This window comes from Carettochelys insculpta, chromosome 8 (genome assembly GCF_033958435.1).
Source record: "Carettochelys insculpta isolate YL-2023 chromosome 8, ASM3395843v1, whole genome shotgun sequence".
Lineage (NCBI taxonomy): Eukaryota > Metazoa > Chordata > Testudines > Carettochelyidae > Carettochelys > Carettochelys insculpta.
The window spans coordinates 16770158-16787797 of NC_134144.1; the positions used below are offsets into that span (position 1 = coordinate 16770158).

General features: G+C 40.1%; 1 protein-coding gene across 4 annotated transcripts in view; it reads left to right on the plus strand.

Moving 5' to 3' along the window:
• HECW2 (HECT, C2 and WW domain containing E3 ubiquitin protein ligase 2) overlaps nt 1-17640 on the plus strand; it is a 250554-nt gene that overhangs the window by 197025 nt on the left and 35889 nt on the right. For all 4 annotated transcript variants that reach the window (XM_075002118.1, XM_075002120.1, XM_075002119.1 and 1 more), the window contains 4 exons: nt 910-1012; nt 2661-2757; nt 7877-7960; nt 11160-11269. In XM_075002118.1, coding sequence (XP_074858219.1) covers nt 910-1012; nt 2661-2757; nt 7877-7960; nt 11160-11269 — 394 coding nt within the window. The remainder of the gene's footprint in view (nt 1-909; nt 1013-2660; nt 2758-7876; nt 7961-11159; nt 11270-17640) is intronic.

Here is a 17640-nt window from a genome sequence, read left to right on the forward strand (position 1 = left end):
TCCCACTGTTCCCTGACCCCTGTACCATTTGGTTATTTTCAGTGGTGGAACCCAACTCACAAATTTCTCATTATAATCTTTATTTTTTTTGTCAGCCCAGCACCCTTTCCATTCCTTCTTCCTACCCATGGTGGTCTCATTTTAGATTGAGAACCCCTAAAAAAATAAAGAAATTCTTTTGCTCAGAAGAGGAACTTAAACATCGAGCTGAAGTGAACAACACTCAACTTTGCAATTTCCAGCAATTCAATATCTCCAAAGGACATGGTCTTTCCTTTTCGCGGAAAGGAAAGTACTATTCAGAGAGTGCAAAAACTGGGGAGAAACTCAGGACTTTTAGTCCTTAATTGTCTAGAGACATGACACAGCACTGTGAAGCAGCACTGATAATCTTTGGTCTAAGGGACTGAGAACATGAGAATACAGTCATGTGCAGTATCTTTGCATGGAGAGGTTCAATGGTACACACAGTGGCTCAGTGTGATGCAAAGCAGTCTGAACAAGTGGCATAGAAGTGAAGAAAAGCAAAAAAGAATAGCAGTGTGTGCAACAAGTTCAAGCCAACAAAAGCTAAAACATTGAAGACATTGCTCTAATTTTATGGTCGTTATTAGGAATCACTTTAAAATGTTGCTTTTCTTTGGTGAAAAGTAATTCTGTTCAGTAATACGTTGCTTCCTGTGTGAACTCAGAGTCTTATCAGCTCTCTTTGGTGATACAAACTAAGTTTGTCTTTACACTGTAGTGATTCTACTCACGTGTGCCCCACGGAGTCCACGCAGCTGAGAGAGAGAGGGAGTGGATACTAGTGATTTTACTAGTCAGCATGAGGATTGTTAGATCTGGGCTAAAATAAATAAGGTTCTTTTTCATTTCGTGCTGCCCATAATTAATACTGTACTTTTTCAGGTAGGAGAGGACTCCCGTCATTCAGGACCACCAGTTCTACCAAGACCATCCAGCACATTTAATACAGTCAGCAGGGCTCAGTACCAGGATATGGTTCCAGTGGGTATGTTCACTGTGCATGTCAGTGTGCATTTGCAGGTGGGGGTATTTTTCATTTACAGTATGTTATGGCTAATTCTATCCATCATCAGTCTCTTTACTCTCTATCATGGAATCGAATGTTGTCTTCATAATTAGAGTAATTCGTAATAATTAGAAGAGTTGCAAATATAGGGCCTGACTCTTTATTGACCTGGACACTGTGTGGTCCCATATATTTCAATGGAAATATTTCAGAGGGCTTCATAGGTGTGAGTCACCTCAGAACTGGTCAGTTGCTTATATTTTGTACTCAGTTACACACATAAAAGTCCTTTGACATCCGTGCCTCTAAGAAAATAATTTAGTGCTCTGAATTATCAGGCATTGTGCAAAAAATCATGATTGATTAATTTGCTCGACTGTGGATCTTCATTCCGTGGCACAGTTACTTGACAGTCCCTATGAATTTGAATTCCTTTCATGGGCATACTATTAAGGTTCAGCGTTTGGTGATGTTTTTAACAAAGACACTTTTAATTGATGTTTAATAACTGAAAATGGAATAAGCATAAACTCTCAGAATGGGCCCTCACTTGGTAGATAGACCCACTTTAGAGACTCCAATAAATATAAAATACAGGTTGAATCTCTCTAGTCCTGAATTCTTGGGACCTGATGAGTGCCAAATGAGAGAGTTTGCTGAACCAGAAGAGGTCAATATTTTCTATCTGCACTACCAACACTTCCACTGCTTACTGGGCTCTGAGAAGACATTTGGGGGCAAATTAGAGCTAACTAACAACACAGAACACTGTGAGCCACAACTGGTGGCAATCAACAAACTTTATGGGACCATAGAAAACTTGGCCACAACTGTGATTCGTGGATATCTGGCTAACAAAAATCGTGTTGAACCATGGATGTTGCCATGCAAGAGAGTGCTGGATTAGGGAGACTCAACCTGAATGTGTTATGTTGCGTATTCTTTTTCTTTGTGATAATACAGATAGTAAAAATAAATACATAAATAAAAAGATGGCCACTACCAACCACATTTCAATACCATAGACCCCCAACTTACGTGGAGGTTGCATTCTTGTGTAACCCTTTGTAAGTAAAATTTCACATAACTTAGGGGAGCCAGGAACCTGGCCAGCACAGTAGCACCAGTCAGCTTCCTGTTTCTTATGAGTGGAGGGCAGCCGAGAGTCCAAAGTTGTGAGGAGTAAAGGGACTTCAAAATAGCAGGGGCACTTTGAAGTGCCCACGGCTACACACATGCCGGCACTTCGAAGTTTGAAGCTTTGAAGTTGCCGCGGGGGAGAATTAGTCTAAAGAAGTGCTGCGTATTCACCACAGCACTTCATTAGTAATCTCCTGTCGCCCTGTTTAACGTGCCCCCTTTGAAGATGGGGGCAAGTGTAGACAAGCGTAATGTTTTATTTTAAATTAAAACATGCTATGTATATCCAAATCCAAAAACCAGTTTTAGTGGCAACCAGCCTTTAGGCTAAGAATATAATGAAAAAACTGTGCTAATGTAGTGAATAAATAGATTCTGAATGTAGACATAATTCAGTTACCATAATTATTGAGAAGTTACAGGAATATAATGCCATTTTTTCAAATGTACGTATTTTCAGTTAGGTTTTTTCTGTTGCCACTTGTAGCCTACAATGACAAGATTGTTGCATTTCTGAGACAGCCCAATATCTTTGAAATTCTACAAGAACGTCAACCCGATCTTACCAGGAATCATTCGCTCAGGTAATGATGTTGATTTTATTCTCCAGCTTTACTTTCAGCTAACAGTCCTATTTCAGAACATACCATTAATTAGCATTCTCCTTTTTTTTTTCTGGCAAAGTTTGCAGAATTGAAGAAAACATGGCAGATCACTTGCTTTCTTGGTATACTGCAGAGTTCTTCCTAAACTTGAATCTGGCCTTGCTTTTCTTGGGTAGTTTCAAGCCACAATATCCATTTATCATTCTTTAGAGTTGCACATTTTTAGTGTTTCACAGATGGTTTCGGAACAAACTAATACAGTTCAGGCATACCCCCATTGATGCATTGTATGTTATGAAATATGTTTTATGTAGGGTGATCATAGTACAGGTTGGAGTTTGCAGGTCCAGCACCCTGAGGGCCTGACAAATCCCAAACAAGAGGATTTGCTGGGCCAGGGGTTCCCCAGCCGCCAGCCCACCTCCATCCCAATTGCAACTCTGGCATGGTTACTGCCTGCTGCAGCCTCCTGCCCAGGCTCTGGCTCAGCCCTGTAGCTGCCGACTGCAGGCTCCAGCCCCCGATGTAGCCCCATCACCAAGGGCTATGGCCCCAGCTGTGGCTTTGCGGCCCCTGCAGTGCCCTCACTGCCAAGAGCTCGTGCCCTGGCTGCTGCTCAATGACTGCCACTGAGGGCCCCAACCCCAACTGCTGTGCCACTGCTAGGATCTGGCTTGGGGTTCTCTGATCTGGGAACATACATGGTAGGACCACAGCTGTTGCTGGACCAGAGGATCCCGGGTTTTAGAGGTACAACCTGTATTATGTGACACGGGTAGAATATAACTGAAGGTGAAATTCACCCCTTTGCAGAGGGTCAACACAAGGTAACTAAGCCCTTCTTCTACATGTACTTAATTTTAAGAGCATGAGTAGTCCCTCTGATGCTATCTGGATTATTAACATATAAATTAAGCATGTAATTAAGCTCTTAACACATTAAAGGATGGACCTGAAAATAAGGTCCTATTTCATAATTAAAGTATATGTTGCTTAGTTGTAAAACTAACTCCCCATTAATATGGGAATTAGACTATGTGTGTCCAGAACTATCTCAAGGACACTACTATTGAAAAATGTGTTAGTTCTTTTGCTGCACATCTCTCAGTAGGGTAGTTACATAGATGTTAATCTCATTGTACAGAAGTGGCTGCTAATGCATAGCTCCCACTTCCAAGAGTTAGTGTCTCACATGTTCTCAGAGCCTGTTTAGTATGTGCTGGCTCAACAGCTAATGCTACTTACGTGTCATCTTCTTTCCGTAGTGATGCATAGAGTATGACTGCATAGCGATTAGAGTACTGACTGCACCAAGTGTAGCTGTAGTAACTAGCAGAGATGCCTTAGTAGCACAGGCTGTGCACTTGAGTGGCTGGCCTGTGCTTATGACCATGAAGCTGCAGCTTCACTGTTGTTGATGTTTGAAGTAGGTATATAAAAGCTGGTTCAAGTATGTCTGCACGTTCAGCTGTCAAACCTCTGATCATGGTGTAGACATACTCTTAGCGACCCTGCTTCCTGCATGGCCAGCAACTTCTCAGAGCACAGCCAGCTATCTTGTTTTGCAGTTTCCCTTAGCTTCTTGTCTTAACAAGTTGACTAGTGACTGATTTATCTCCTGAATATGTCCTGATTGACAACCCTGAAATCAAATACCAACAGAATTCATGTTTTCCAGAATACTGAGAGAAGGAGGAAAATTAAAACTTCCTGTCAAAGTGTTTTCTGTTTGTACCCAAACCTTAATGCAGAAGACTAGTCTCTTTTGGATTGTGTTCAATGTGTGAATAAGCTAATACACCACGTAATAAAACCATAATCTGATGGTTTTGTCCCCCATGAGGTTCTTGGCTTCAGTGGCTCCAATAGCAACAGCCCCAATGTCAATTTTCTCCTTAATTTTTGCTCTACTTTTCTCAGTTAGTAAATCAGACATTGTTCAAAGGATCATTGCTGTTATTAGATTTTGCTTCTTGTACAATCTTGGTCCCTGGATCCTGGCATCAGAACAAACTGGCAACTGGGACTTATCAGGATCAGTTCATTTATGGCTTAAAAGTATAGATCAAAGGGAGAAAAAAATGTTAGATATGGGCTCCAATGATCATGAGGTACAGCTTGTACAAGGTACAGCTGATAGCAACTAGATTGAAGACATATATCTGACTCTCTTATTTGCCTTTGCACAGGGATTGAAGATTTTATGGAACAAAGGCCCATGATGTGTTGTTCAGTCTAGTTGGTTTGAGATGGTACACTGCATTGCCAGATCTTTGCTCTCCCACTCCTCAGAGTTATGATGTGTGGTCAAGAATAAGCTGCCTTTCTTCACTCCATAGCCCATGCTCAAAAAGTCTTTAAAACTGCGATTCTATCAGATCACTGTGTGTATTTATACAGGTGCCACTCTTTTCTTAGCTCTTTAAGGCCCTGATTCAGCAGATATTTGAACATGTGCCTCCTTTGAAGCATGTAACAGAGTAGTGTTACTGTAGTCACTTAGGTAGGCACCTGCCTAATTACCTTGCTGAATTATGGCTTATGTGAGGGTGAGGATTAATAGTGTGTGTAGGGTCAGTATGCATTCCTCCTGTGACTGGTGTATTTATTTGTTGTGTTTAAAATATTATGGAAGTTCAAAATACATTGGATCTTGGAGTACCTTTTTGTTTTAATACATGTGCACGCAGCTCAACGGTAAGTAAATAACAAGGCATGTTGTTGTTTTTCACTTCTCTATTGTTAGGGATTATAAATTACATCCAGTCCTACAACTGACTAGTTGGAGGTCATTGCTGGTCGTTCTCTGGTGTTTCCCTAATATACGTGGAGGGCTCAAACTGCATTTTATGTATTTTCCCTGGTGTTTTTGCTTTAGGTGGGGCTTTTGATGACTAGTTTTAAGGCAAATCATTTGTTGTAGTAGGAGGCAACAGCTCTTGTGGTTTGAATGTCTTCTCTTTGTGGCTTTTTTTTTTTGTGTGTGTGTGTGCATCTGAAATGCTCTGGCTTATTGATGGAAAGTTTGCACTGTTGAATCTCTGAGGAAGTGATAGCTCTTGGACGCTGAAGGTTCAGCAGTGGCTGATTGTATTGTGATGTTTTTTTAAACATGTCCACACATGCTTTCACTCTTGCTGTTTCTAAAGGCCCAGCCCCACTGAAGTTAATGATTAAAATTCCTGTTCCCAGAAGGCCAGGATTTCACTGTTTTACAATACATTTCTGAGCTGACTTCTAGTGTTGCTGCTGCTGCTGTGACTTCATCTTATTTTCCCTTCTCTGCATCTCCAGTGCTCTCATCTTCCTCTTTCATCGCCTCACCACAACCCTTTACCAACTTGTCCTCTTCCTCCCCATTTCTGGTCCTGTGAACACTACTTCATTTTGTTTCCTGCCACCTCCAGACTAGTTCCTCCCACCTTTGCTGCTTGCACTCATAAGTCATCTGCTCCCAAACACGTCTACTTTCCTTTCTCCTCTGCCTCACAACTTGACACTTCAGGACCTTCGCCTGTACCCCTTAATCATGTTTGCCGATCCTCAATCCCTTCTCCTTTTTTCACATTCTATATTTAAAACACCTAGCTTTGTTATCATGTTCTTTTCCCCTTTGTCTCAGCAGCTGTGTGTATGTCTCTCTCAACTGTTTTTAGCTCCCTTGTCTGCCCTTCTGTTTCTTTGGCCTTCACTTAAATCTGGCTGTCTCCTATATTTGTAGAATCATCTTTCCCCTTCTCTTAAGAACAGCTTCTCCTCTTTTGAGTTTGAGTGCCAAACTTTTACTTCAGTTCAAGCTCGTGTCATCTTCCATCCTGCCTGAGGTGTTCCCAAATGATTTCAGCATTTGGCTGAATGACCTTTCCATCTCCCTGCTTAGATCACTGCCCTTGTTTCCTCTTATTGATGCTCCCCACTTCCTTTCATCTTCAGCTTCTCTTCCTGCAGGGGTCCATAGAGAGCCACTTTTGGGGCTGTGGTGATCTATATATCAATCATAGAGCTGGAAGGACCTCAAGAGGTCATCGAGTCCAGTCTCCTGAAAGCATAGCATTGCCTCTCCCTGTCATTTTTTTTTTTTTAAATCTAACCTGCCCCAGACCCTTGAAAGGCTCCTTCAAGGATGCACTTCGCAACCCAGAGTTTACAGGGCCAGTGCTGTAACCACTGAGAGATTTCCTTGCCAATTTTCTGTATAGCAAAGGCTGGTGGGAATGCATGGAATCAGCACATCCCTTCAATAACATGGTGAATCACTCACTTTCAAGGAGAAGCCCGTGGTGCACTCTTATACCAGAGTGCAACAGATTTCACTGGTATAGTGGGGTGTAATTTCACATGTGTCTTATTCTTCTGACTGTTGCAGTTAAGTAACAAATAGACTTGACTCATCCACCTCCCAGTATTTGATTTTTATTCAAAGATAGATGCATCTGGAGATTTAATCAGAGTACAGCCTAAAAATCACTATGCATGTAGGATATACACAGACTCCAGAATAGTTATAAACATGAAGTGAGAGGTGTGGGGGAGGGGAAAGTTTGTGTGTGGGAGCGCATGCAAGAGGAGGCTGAGAAGAGAGAGAGAGATGTTCACACACCACAACTGAAGGTCTTTCTGGAAGATCTGTTAGTTCAGTATTGTGCATAAAACATGCTATAAAAATCATGAATGACCATCATACAGCTTGAATTTGTACTGAAGGTGTGGGGAGGAGAGTACTACTTCAAGCAGTTCACATTCAGAATGTCAATGTCCTCCCCCGAGGTGTTTGCTGCTTTGAATTCAGGGCCACAACTGATATTAACTTGAGGAACTGATTTTTATTGGTTGAATAGCTGTGTTACCTGAAGCAGCCTGAGTATCTTACAGATGAGGGAAAAAGGAGAATCATTCTTCTGAACAAATCAGGTTTTTTTGGTGTGAGATTCTATTGCTCACATGGACATGGTGTGTTGGGGAGAAAAATGTTTCCTGAAATGCAGGGGCATAACTCTGAGATCTTCTTGATATACCCAGCGCTTTTTCTTCTTGTCCTGGTGTATGTTGGTACCTTATTTTCAAAAGGTGCTTTGGAACTCTTTCTTTGCTTAAACAGGGAGAAGATCCAGTTTATCCGGACAGAGGGAACACCTGGACTCGTGCGTCTATCCAGTGATGCTGACCTTGTTATGCTACTAAGGTAGGTAGCAATGTTTCATAATGGGTGTGTTTGACTATGCTGTGAACAGCTGGTGAAATGCCTTTCCATGTATTTTGTGTACTGCGTGACCTAAATGTCTCCCCTTTAGTTCTCAGAATTGCAGAGGGGGGAGGGGGGCACTGCAATAGAGTATTCAGTCTCTTGTTTTTCCCAGTGTTCAGATTCCAGATGCTAGTTGCGTTATTCCTGCTAATATTTTTCATAGTGGTGCAGAAAGGTGATTATCCCTGCAGGAAGGGAAGGGATAAAAGAGTATAATACTGCAGCTCTTCTTTAAGTCTTCATACCTGCGTAAACTCAAACACTTGTCTCTCTCACCAACAGAAGTTAGCCCAACACCTTTCTAATCCTGGGACTAGTATAGCTACAACACTTCATACCCAGAAAAACAGGCAGCTGAGACTAGAGCATTTTTTTCATACCCAATGCTTTGTTTGCTCATTCAGGGAATAAGTGTGATAGGGAAAATCTAGTAAGTATGTCTGTAGGAAAAATTATTTGCCCACGAAAGCTTATACTCCAAATACCTGTTAGTCTATAAGGTACCACAGGACTTCTTGTTGTATTATTAAAATAATCTAAATTATAAAGTATTGGTATTTAAATATAATTATAATTATCATTTGGGATTAAATTGTATGAACATAATTGTCCCTTTTGCCCTTAAAATCTGTGAATTAATTTAAAGGTATTGACATCTTGGTCTGAAACTGTGGTGATGCTATTTAAAGAAAATTAAAGGGAAGAGACGACAAAACTATAGGAAGACATCATAGGTTTTACAGAGGAAAAATGAGTTTTGTTTTATTTCTGATTAAGTGGACATGCTGTAAGTCATTTTATCATTGCTGCTTGAATGTGTTCTTCTGTTCATCTGTAAATTCTGCTGGTACCTAAGAATCCAAGTAATTCTTACAATGGAAATATAACAATTGAATACTATAATTGATCTCTCCCTTTTGTAGATTACTCATAATTTAAAATTTCAGAGAGACACGCAATGCTCCCATAAAGTGTACAGAAAAAAAAGTATATGTTGAACCTCTCTATTTTGTCAATCTGTGGTCCATCAACAGCCAGCATCTGTCTTAATTTTTGACTACACCCAAAATAAGTGGACATCGGGCTATGTTTTCCATGGTCCCTTAAAGTTTGTTTACAGCCTCCAGTCCTGGCTCTCAGTGTCCTGTGCTCTTATTTAGCTCTGATTTACCTCTTAATGTCTTGTAAGAGCCCATAAGCAGTTGAACTGTTGGAAATGCTGCTAGACAATACTGACCTCCTGCGGTTTGTCAAATTCTCTGGTTTGGCCTGGGTCAGGTCCCGAGGGTGCCAGCGTAGAGTGGTTCAACCTCCGTATCATAGAATCCTAAGGCTGGAAGGGACCCCAGGAGGTCACTGATTCCAGCCCCCTGCCTAAAGCAGGATCAACCCCAACTAAATCATCCCAGCCAGGACTAGGTCAAGCTGGGACTTAAAAACCTCTCGGGATGGAGATTCCACCACCTGTCTCGGTAACACATTCCAGTGCTTCACCAACCTCCTGGTGAAATAGTTTTTCCCAATATCCAGCCTACACCTCTCCCTCTGTAACTTCTATATAATTTATCAGATTTCATTTCATGTAACACACTTGTTAAAATCATATATTTACAATGATTTTCTATTAGCTTAACTAATAAACAGGTTTGATCTGTTATTACACCTCTTTTCAGTACCCATAATAATCATTGTATTCAGGAAATACATACATAATACATGATTTCTATGTTTCCATTGTTTCCCAAGAGCCTCAGAACCCACTACTCGGGGCTGAGTTGTTTGGTATGTTAGCTATTGGGTGTTATCATGGACACCTGATTTCTGATAACAGGAAAGACATAAAATGTTCTAGCAGGAGCAAGACTGGGCCACTTCATTCATACTTGTCTTCACTGCACTCAGTGTGAGAATTTTTTTAGTGCTTGAGAACACTGCACAAATTGTAAAATTGTGTTCTCCCATCTATCAATAAAGCACAGCTTTCACTTTAAGCTTCTAAACCTACCATTAGGCTATATGCTGTGCAATTCTAGTTTTATCTTGATAATTTAAGCCCAAATTAGGTTCTTAGTTTATTCCCAGAATGAACCAGTCTTTTCAGATTTTGTTCGTAGTTGAAAAGATTAGTTCAACTTTTCTACATGAAAAAATATTGTATTCTTCAGACTATTTTTAAGGAGTGCAAAAATATTACCGGTAAATATCCATTCCAACCCTACCTGCGTAAACATACATAAAGAATTATTGCAGGTATCTGTAACGAATAGATCTGATATGAAATCTGTTTTATTTTAATCAGTTAGATTAGTAAATCACTCAGAAATGCGAAAACCACATGACAGTGGGATATTGTACATCCTAACAAATGAAAATAAAGATTTTTTTCAGGAAGAAGGGTGCTTTTGAAAGTGGAGCTTCCTTTTGAAGGAACCCCATCTACACAGCTATTCTGCATTTCAAAAGCAGCACTTTGGACACAGCAAGTGGCTGCTATTATGCAAATGAGCATTTTTGATCCACTGGATTTACATGCCCCTTCTGAAAGGGAGGGGCAGTGTAGACGCAACCTATGTGTGATACATCCTTCTCTTTGGGTGAAGTGTTAAGTAAGAATAAGTTATGCGTTAATTCCTAATAGACTAAAGAGTGTACTGTTCAATTCACTAAGCCAATTCAGACATTGATTATACCAGAAGTTTAGAGTATTTGGCTCTGTTCCTATGTCCAGTGTTATAAATCTTTGTACAGGCAAATGCCATGAATATTAAGGGTGAGTTGGCAGAGAAAATGTATGAGCCAAAGTATAAAACAGTACAACTTATAATAGTTTCAGTAAGTACATGGAACTTAGTTTTGGGGGTGGGGGGGAAGGGCCATCACACTGAGATGTCACACTGAAAATTAGCAACTGTGATTTCCCAGTCACTTGCAAGATTACAGTTCTTGTTATACAGTGATGACATTAAAAGAAGGCCAACAGACCTGCTTTGCATTCTGACCATGTGCATGGGAAATTGGTGAGTGATTTGCAAAAAATCAGACTGCCTCAGAGGGCCACATCTACTGCTAGAAGGGAGAACATATCCTTGGCTCAGTTAAACATCTTCTGACTTCTCCTATTCACTCTTTTCACCAGTTTGTTTGAAGAAGAAATAATGTCATACGTTCCACCACATGCCTTACTTCATCCCAGTTATTGCCAGTCCCCAAGAGGCTCTCCAGTATCCTCGCCTCAGAACTCTCCAGGTAAATCATGTTGAAGTTTACAATGGGATCTTTAGGGAACAATTCCAGACACCTAGCATGGACTAAATCCAGATTTTGGTGAATCAGTAACAAACTCTTATTATCTTCACTAAAACCAGGATTTTACCCTCTGAAAAAAGCAGTAAAGGAATTCTTTGGTGGACAACTTTTGTCTGTAATTACTTCATCGTATTGACAGCTTCAGTTCTGCACAGTGTTTCTCAGAAGAGCCTTTTTTGTAAGATATGAGTCTTTCCAGAAGATGGGATCATAGTGAGATGATGAGATTCCACTTTGTCCAACAGAGGTTGATGCTACACAATAAACATATGCAAATAATGTACATGTAACATTATTATTTACTCATCAATTCTGAACAGTGTAGTCTCATTTTCATATTCAGTAGGAACATACAGCTATATGTATGGAAGTTATTTTCCTTGTTTTTTGCTCTTTAGTCTGTAACTAGTATCTAAAAGACCCATGTTTATGAGAAGTTATAGCAAGGCTGATCTGATCTCAGGGGTTTGAGAGTTTGTTTACAATCTCTTTTGTCTTGGTGGCATTTTGAAATAATTTGGTGTCCTCAGTCCAGTTTTGGTAGGGTTCATCACCACAAAATCCATGACTGAAAGTGGTGGTAATCGCCACCCTTTTAAGCATTGTCACCCAAGTAGTCGAGGATTGAGGTCCTGATCCAGCAAAGCTCTTAAACCCTGCTTAATTTTAAGCATGTGAGTAGTTGCATTGACTTCACAACAAAAGCACGAAGACTAAAACACCCTGTCACCCTGAGAGATGATCTTTCCAGTTCAGGCTCTTGGCAAGTGTGCTGTAGCTTGCACTGTCATTGTCTGTACAGCGTGAATTAGAATAGACTGTGAAGTTGTCAGTGTAGCATCCTTTACGTGCACTAACATTTATTTTAAAAACATTGTTTGAAATGTATTTCGAATGGAATGATGAAAAAAAAATCCATTGGTGGTATTTTTGTTCCTAACAAGGAACACCAAACAAGTAGGGTTTTATTGTATACCAGACAGGTAGATTCTTGTTTTCTTGTGAGGCATGGGAAGTTTACTCAATACTTCTGTACATTTTTTTTCAATAGGTTTGGGGATTCTCATTACAAAGAAATTGAAGTAAAGCAGTTGTATGGCAGCTTCATACCATAGTCCTACAACTAACAAGGGTAACATTTTCAAAAAACATGTCTGAGGCTCTGAGGTTCCTGAATCACTTCTGAAGATGGGACCAAGGAACTTATAAATCCAAGTGTCATTGACTATGAATGAGAGTGAGGCGCCTAAATCATTTTAGCACTTCTGAAAATTTTATTTTTACTGCACATGGAAAACAGTGGCTAGGAACTGCTGTAATTCCCAAAAGTATTCATTTCATCGCAATGCTATACTCCTAATAACATTTTCATTATTGTATGGTAGTAATGCTGCTGTCGTTAACTTGCATTTTGTTTTACATAATTACATCTCAGTTTCTTTGAGATTAGAACTGTGTTGTTGCAACAGAAATAAGGCCTAATCCTTATTTCTCATTCTGGCCAACCAGTGTTATAGGGCTTGAACTTGTCAAACTGGAAACTTGCCTTGGGCTCACAGTGAGATCTGGCAATAAGAAAAATGTTGTTCAAACTCCCAAGTTTGTGATTTGTTTCTGACTGGTAAAACTTGTTTCTAACTGATTTCAAAAAGGTCACATTGGGGCAGAAAAGTCTAGATGGCTGAGTGATAATAGGCATGTTTGTTTGACAAAAGTTATAGAAAATCAGTCTGCTGTCACTTACAATGTGTTTAAAAGTGCACCGTGAACATGTCTGGAAATTCTTGCTTATTTTAGAACTTAGTGACATTATATATTCATATTTAAATAGTGATTAACAATTTGTTTAATTTAGACTAAATTGTTTCAAATGTTGCAATGCCTGTTTTCTTCTTTGAGGGCCACTTACCACAGTCTGATGTTTTCAAATATAGCTGGTATTATTTTTTGGACAGGAATAATATAGAGGAAAAATACAGGCTGTGACAAGAACAAATGTGGAAAATTCAAGTCCATAAGGAGAGGTTATCAGAGAATCATGTTTTAGTAGTCTTGCACTCACCCCCAACTAAATTAATAATCCCTGCCATATTTTCAAAATCCTGGAGTAGCATGTGTTTGCCCTGAAAATCTAAAAACTGACTTCTGTTGAACCCAGTGGGGACTCTTCACTGTAAACATCTTGCCTCCACTGCCCTACCAGTTAGGCAGGGCAGCTGTCCGCCTGAACTCTTCAGCTGATCTCAGTGGTGGTGATATGCTGGTAGAAAGGTAATCTCTACAACAGCAAGGCTCTGGAGCATTTGTCCTTTCTAGCTCAAACCAACAAGAGATCCTGTGGCACCTTTTGGGTCCTGTGGCACCTTTTGTGGGCAAAGCTTATGCTCCAAAATATCTGTTCGTCTGTGAAGTGCCACAGGCCTTTGTGTTGTTTTTGAAGATACAGACTAACTCTGCTACCTCTCTGATACTTAGATCAAACCAGTATCTTGAATTTGTGTGTCAGTCAGAAGCCAGTGCAGGTCACAGAATGTGGTCGTTAATTTCTCCCTGCCCACTCATTGACCTTGGTTTCCCATTGCTGATCTAAAGCTTTTGCCATATCCTGAGAATTTGTATAATCAGAGATTACCTGTACAGCAGTAAGATTTGGCAAAAGAGCACTAGCTATATAGAAGCAGCTGCTACATTCATGTTTCCCACTCTACTCCATGTCATGCGTTCAATTTGTGCTGAGTTTTTCATGACTCTTGGTAACTATTCTGAACAGCAGTGAAATGTACATTAGTTTTGCTGTTATTGCCAAGATTAGTGGCAACTACTATTTGGGTAGACGCAAGTTCTTGTTATTTCTTCAGAAGAAGGAAAATAATGAGCACCCGTATACATGCACCTTATTGCTGCCTCAAAATTGACAGTCTTTTTATGATCCAAAGGGGCTGTGCCCTAACAGTTCTCATTTCTGAAGTGTGTCTACCAGAACACCCTAGTGAAGACTCTGATTCCACAAAGTTGTTAAAGCACATGTTTAAGATGAAAAACATAATTATTATCTTTCTGGATAGGGATGTCACTAAACATGTGCTTAATTGGTTTGCTGAAATGAGACCTAAATATTGAAATGTGAACATTTTAGTTTCATTTTTCTTACAACTGCAATCTCTATTTAAACAAACACAAAAAGATACATAGAAAAAACATGTAATAGGACTACCAGTCATTTGTTTTTTGTGACTGGAGTCCTGTGGTATTTTGAGGAGAAATCTTTGGAACAGGGCATCATTCCTACTGGGGCTCTATGTGCCTTGTGTTGCCAGAGTAGATGCTTTGTGCAACAAGAGCGTGGTATTTTTTTAATTTCCTTTTGAATTTCTTGCAGTGACACTAATAAGGCTGAACACACTGGCTTTGTTGTGAATGTTATGTTTCACTTTACAGGACTAGATTAATAGCCATATATCCTAAAGTGTTGTTGGTGTCAAATTAGAAGAAGATTTTTGAATGCAGAGGATACAGTTGTTCTAGGAATGGAATCAGTGTTTTGATCAGTAATTTCTTCGGCAGCTGTGCTCTTCCTTTAAAGGACACAGATGGCCACAAAATTATTCTCTCCATCTCTTTTGAAGAAAAGAATCTGTTTGAAATTCCAGCATATCTCCTCCCCCAGCGCTTTTGGTTCACAAGGTGGAAATAATTACTATAATTGCCCAGGAATTTCTTGGCAATTGCATCTGATATGCAGCGAGTTTGTCATTTGCTGATGAAATAATTTAGTGTTACATTTTGAACCATGAAGCAAAGGTTCTTTGGGGGGCTGTTACCACCGTGCAGAAGAAATTACGGCTTTGTGATATTCTTTAGTGAACTCATACTTATACCTCCCTCTGTCTACATCAAAATAACATCCAAGTAAACAAATGATGGGGAAAACATCAGTTAATGCAGTTTGAGGTTTTTTTTTATATTTAAGTGGCTACATGTTTCAGAAATATGCAGTAGGAAGCACTGCAACTACTCATTTAAAATATGAACAATTACAGCAGCTTCAGTTGATGTCTGGTTTAGTTTTCCAGGGATGTGCTGCGCATATCTCTTGGAACTCCGATGATCTGCCATATTTTCCTCAGAACCCAGTCTTTTGACTTTCAGGACACAGGCGTGTTCTGCCTGTCTTCGGAGGATGAGGCGTGGATTATTACTTCCGAGGGAAGGACTACAAAGACACAGCTTTCTGATAAACTCTCCTTATGGCCTTTAATTCCTCACACGTCATTGCGTCCACCATTCTTCTGGTGGCAGGAGATTCTTTTGGGGACCCACAGGCCTGCAGGCAGAGTAGGCAAGGAGGACAATTGCACCCAGGGCCCAGAGCTTCACTGGACCCCTTTACTCTGTGAGGTTCTGAAGGCTGACATTGGGAACACATTGTGGTCTGGGTAGCACTAAGGGCTGACTGCCCTTGGCCCTGCCCCTTCTAGGTTGCAGTTCTGCCGCTCCCCACACCTTACCCTGGAACCTCTGGTGGTGGTCAGCCTGCTGGGGACCCATGACTGATATTCTTTGTTGACTGATATGAAACACTGTTTCCCTCTATCTCTCCCACATCTGCCCAGAAACTTAGTGTGCAGCATCTTTCAGCAGTTCTGGCCTACCCCACCCATCTAACTGATGTCCAAACAAGCTGCTTCATTGCTCAGCCTACTTATCCAGTGAGCACAAGCTCCTCCTATTCTGAATATGAGCTAACTGCCTGCTTTTCCTCTTCCATCTTCTCCTAGTTGAAGGCTAGGCATATTGCTTCCACAGTAATGAAACCCCCTGCGCTTACCCTGAGGGTAAGCCTTATATAGGGAGAGAAAACAAAAGTGGTATACTGGCTGATACTTAGTAATAGCTTTAAAGCCAAATTTTTAAACAGTAGAGGCCTACATGAACACGCATAGAATTAACATTTGCATTGACATTGGTGCATGTAATTGCATGTGCACATCAGATTATTCACAGATGGATAATTAGGAACTTCACTTTTTTCCTGGGTGGAGGAGACCTCAGTCTCCGAGGTGTATGTTGAACTATGCGTGTTTCAATGATTCAGTGATCGAGACCCACAAGATGGAGAGGATTTATTTAAAGCTAAACAAAAGGATATATGAAGGGATGTGAGAATGAAAATAAAAAAGCTAAATGTGGGCTGAATCTGAGGGACACCTTACAGTGAAATCTTTGGGGCTGTGGAATAGTCTATAGAGGAATTTACTATAGAATAGTAAATAGAGGGAGTTCGTTGCTTGAGAAGTTTATTACTAGACTGGACTATATACTAGATACAACTGGCTACATGGCTGAATTGGGAGTGAGGTGGGTTAGCGACCCCCCCATGTCACATTAGCATCAGTGGTTTGTTTACCCAATTTGCAATACTTGTACATACAAGCGCATATGGATATGCCATGTTTTGTGCCTCAGTTTTAATCACAGCTCTTTAAAGAACTGGTCCGTAAACTTACATAACAAAAAATAATTTAATCTGTTTGTGTCATTGAAAGAAACTTAGTACAGCAGTTAACTTGACAAAACAACCTCTTTAGTCTTTCCTATCTTCCAATACTTTTTCTCCTTTTTGTACTTCAGTGAGTAAACTTTTCCACTGTATCCTCTCCTCAGCAAAATGAGAAACTCTGTGCTTTGAAAGAAGGCTTATAACAGGAGTAGGACACCCTAATTTAGCTCAGTGGAACCTGTTTTTCTTCTTGGCAGTGAAGAACTTTATGGGCATACATCATTTTAGTGACAGAGAAGTAGCCGTATTAACAAAACAGCAGTCATGTCAATTTAGAGACTAACATCATAATTTCCAAAGTAATTTCTGGTCAATTTCCCAGGTCCCACAAGCAGTGGGGAGATGGGAACCAGGCTGCTGCCTTCAACTTGTGTGAACATTTTAGTTACGCAGGGGTTGCAGGAATGCAACCCCTTTGTAACTTGAAGGTTTAGTGTACTATATAATGGAGTATGGACTGGAAATGCTATAGATCTGAAGAGGTGGGTCTGTCCCACAAAATTAAAAAAATTATTTTGTTAGTCTTTAAAGTGCTATGAGACTGCTGGTTTCTTTTGTTATTATTTTAGTGGTTAAACCCAGGTATTCATAAAATGCACATATGCTGAACAAAAGTTATTTTTCCCATTTGGTTTTGGTGTCGTTTTTTGGTTGTTGTCGAGTTTTGCTTTGTTTTGTCTGGCTTCAGCATATTATAACTAATTCTAAAACCTTGATGTCATTGGACAAATAGCAACCAAAAATATTTGAA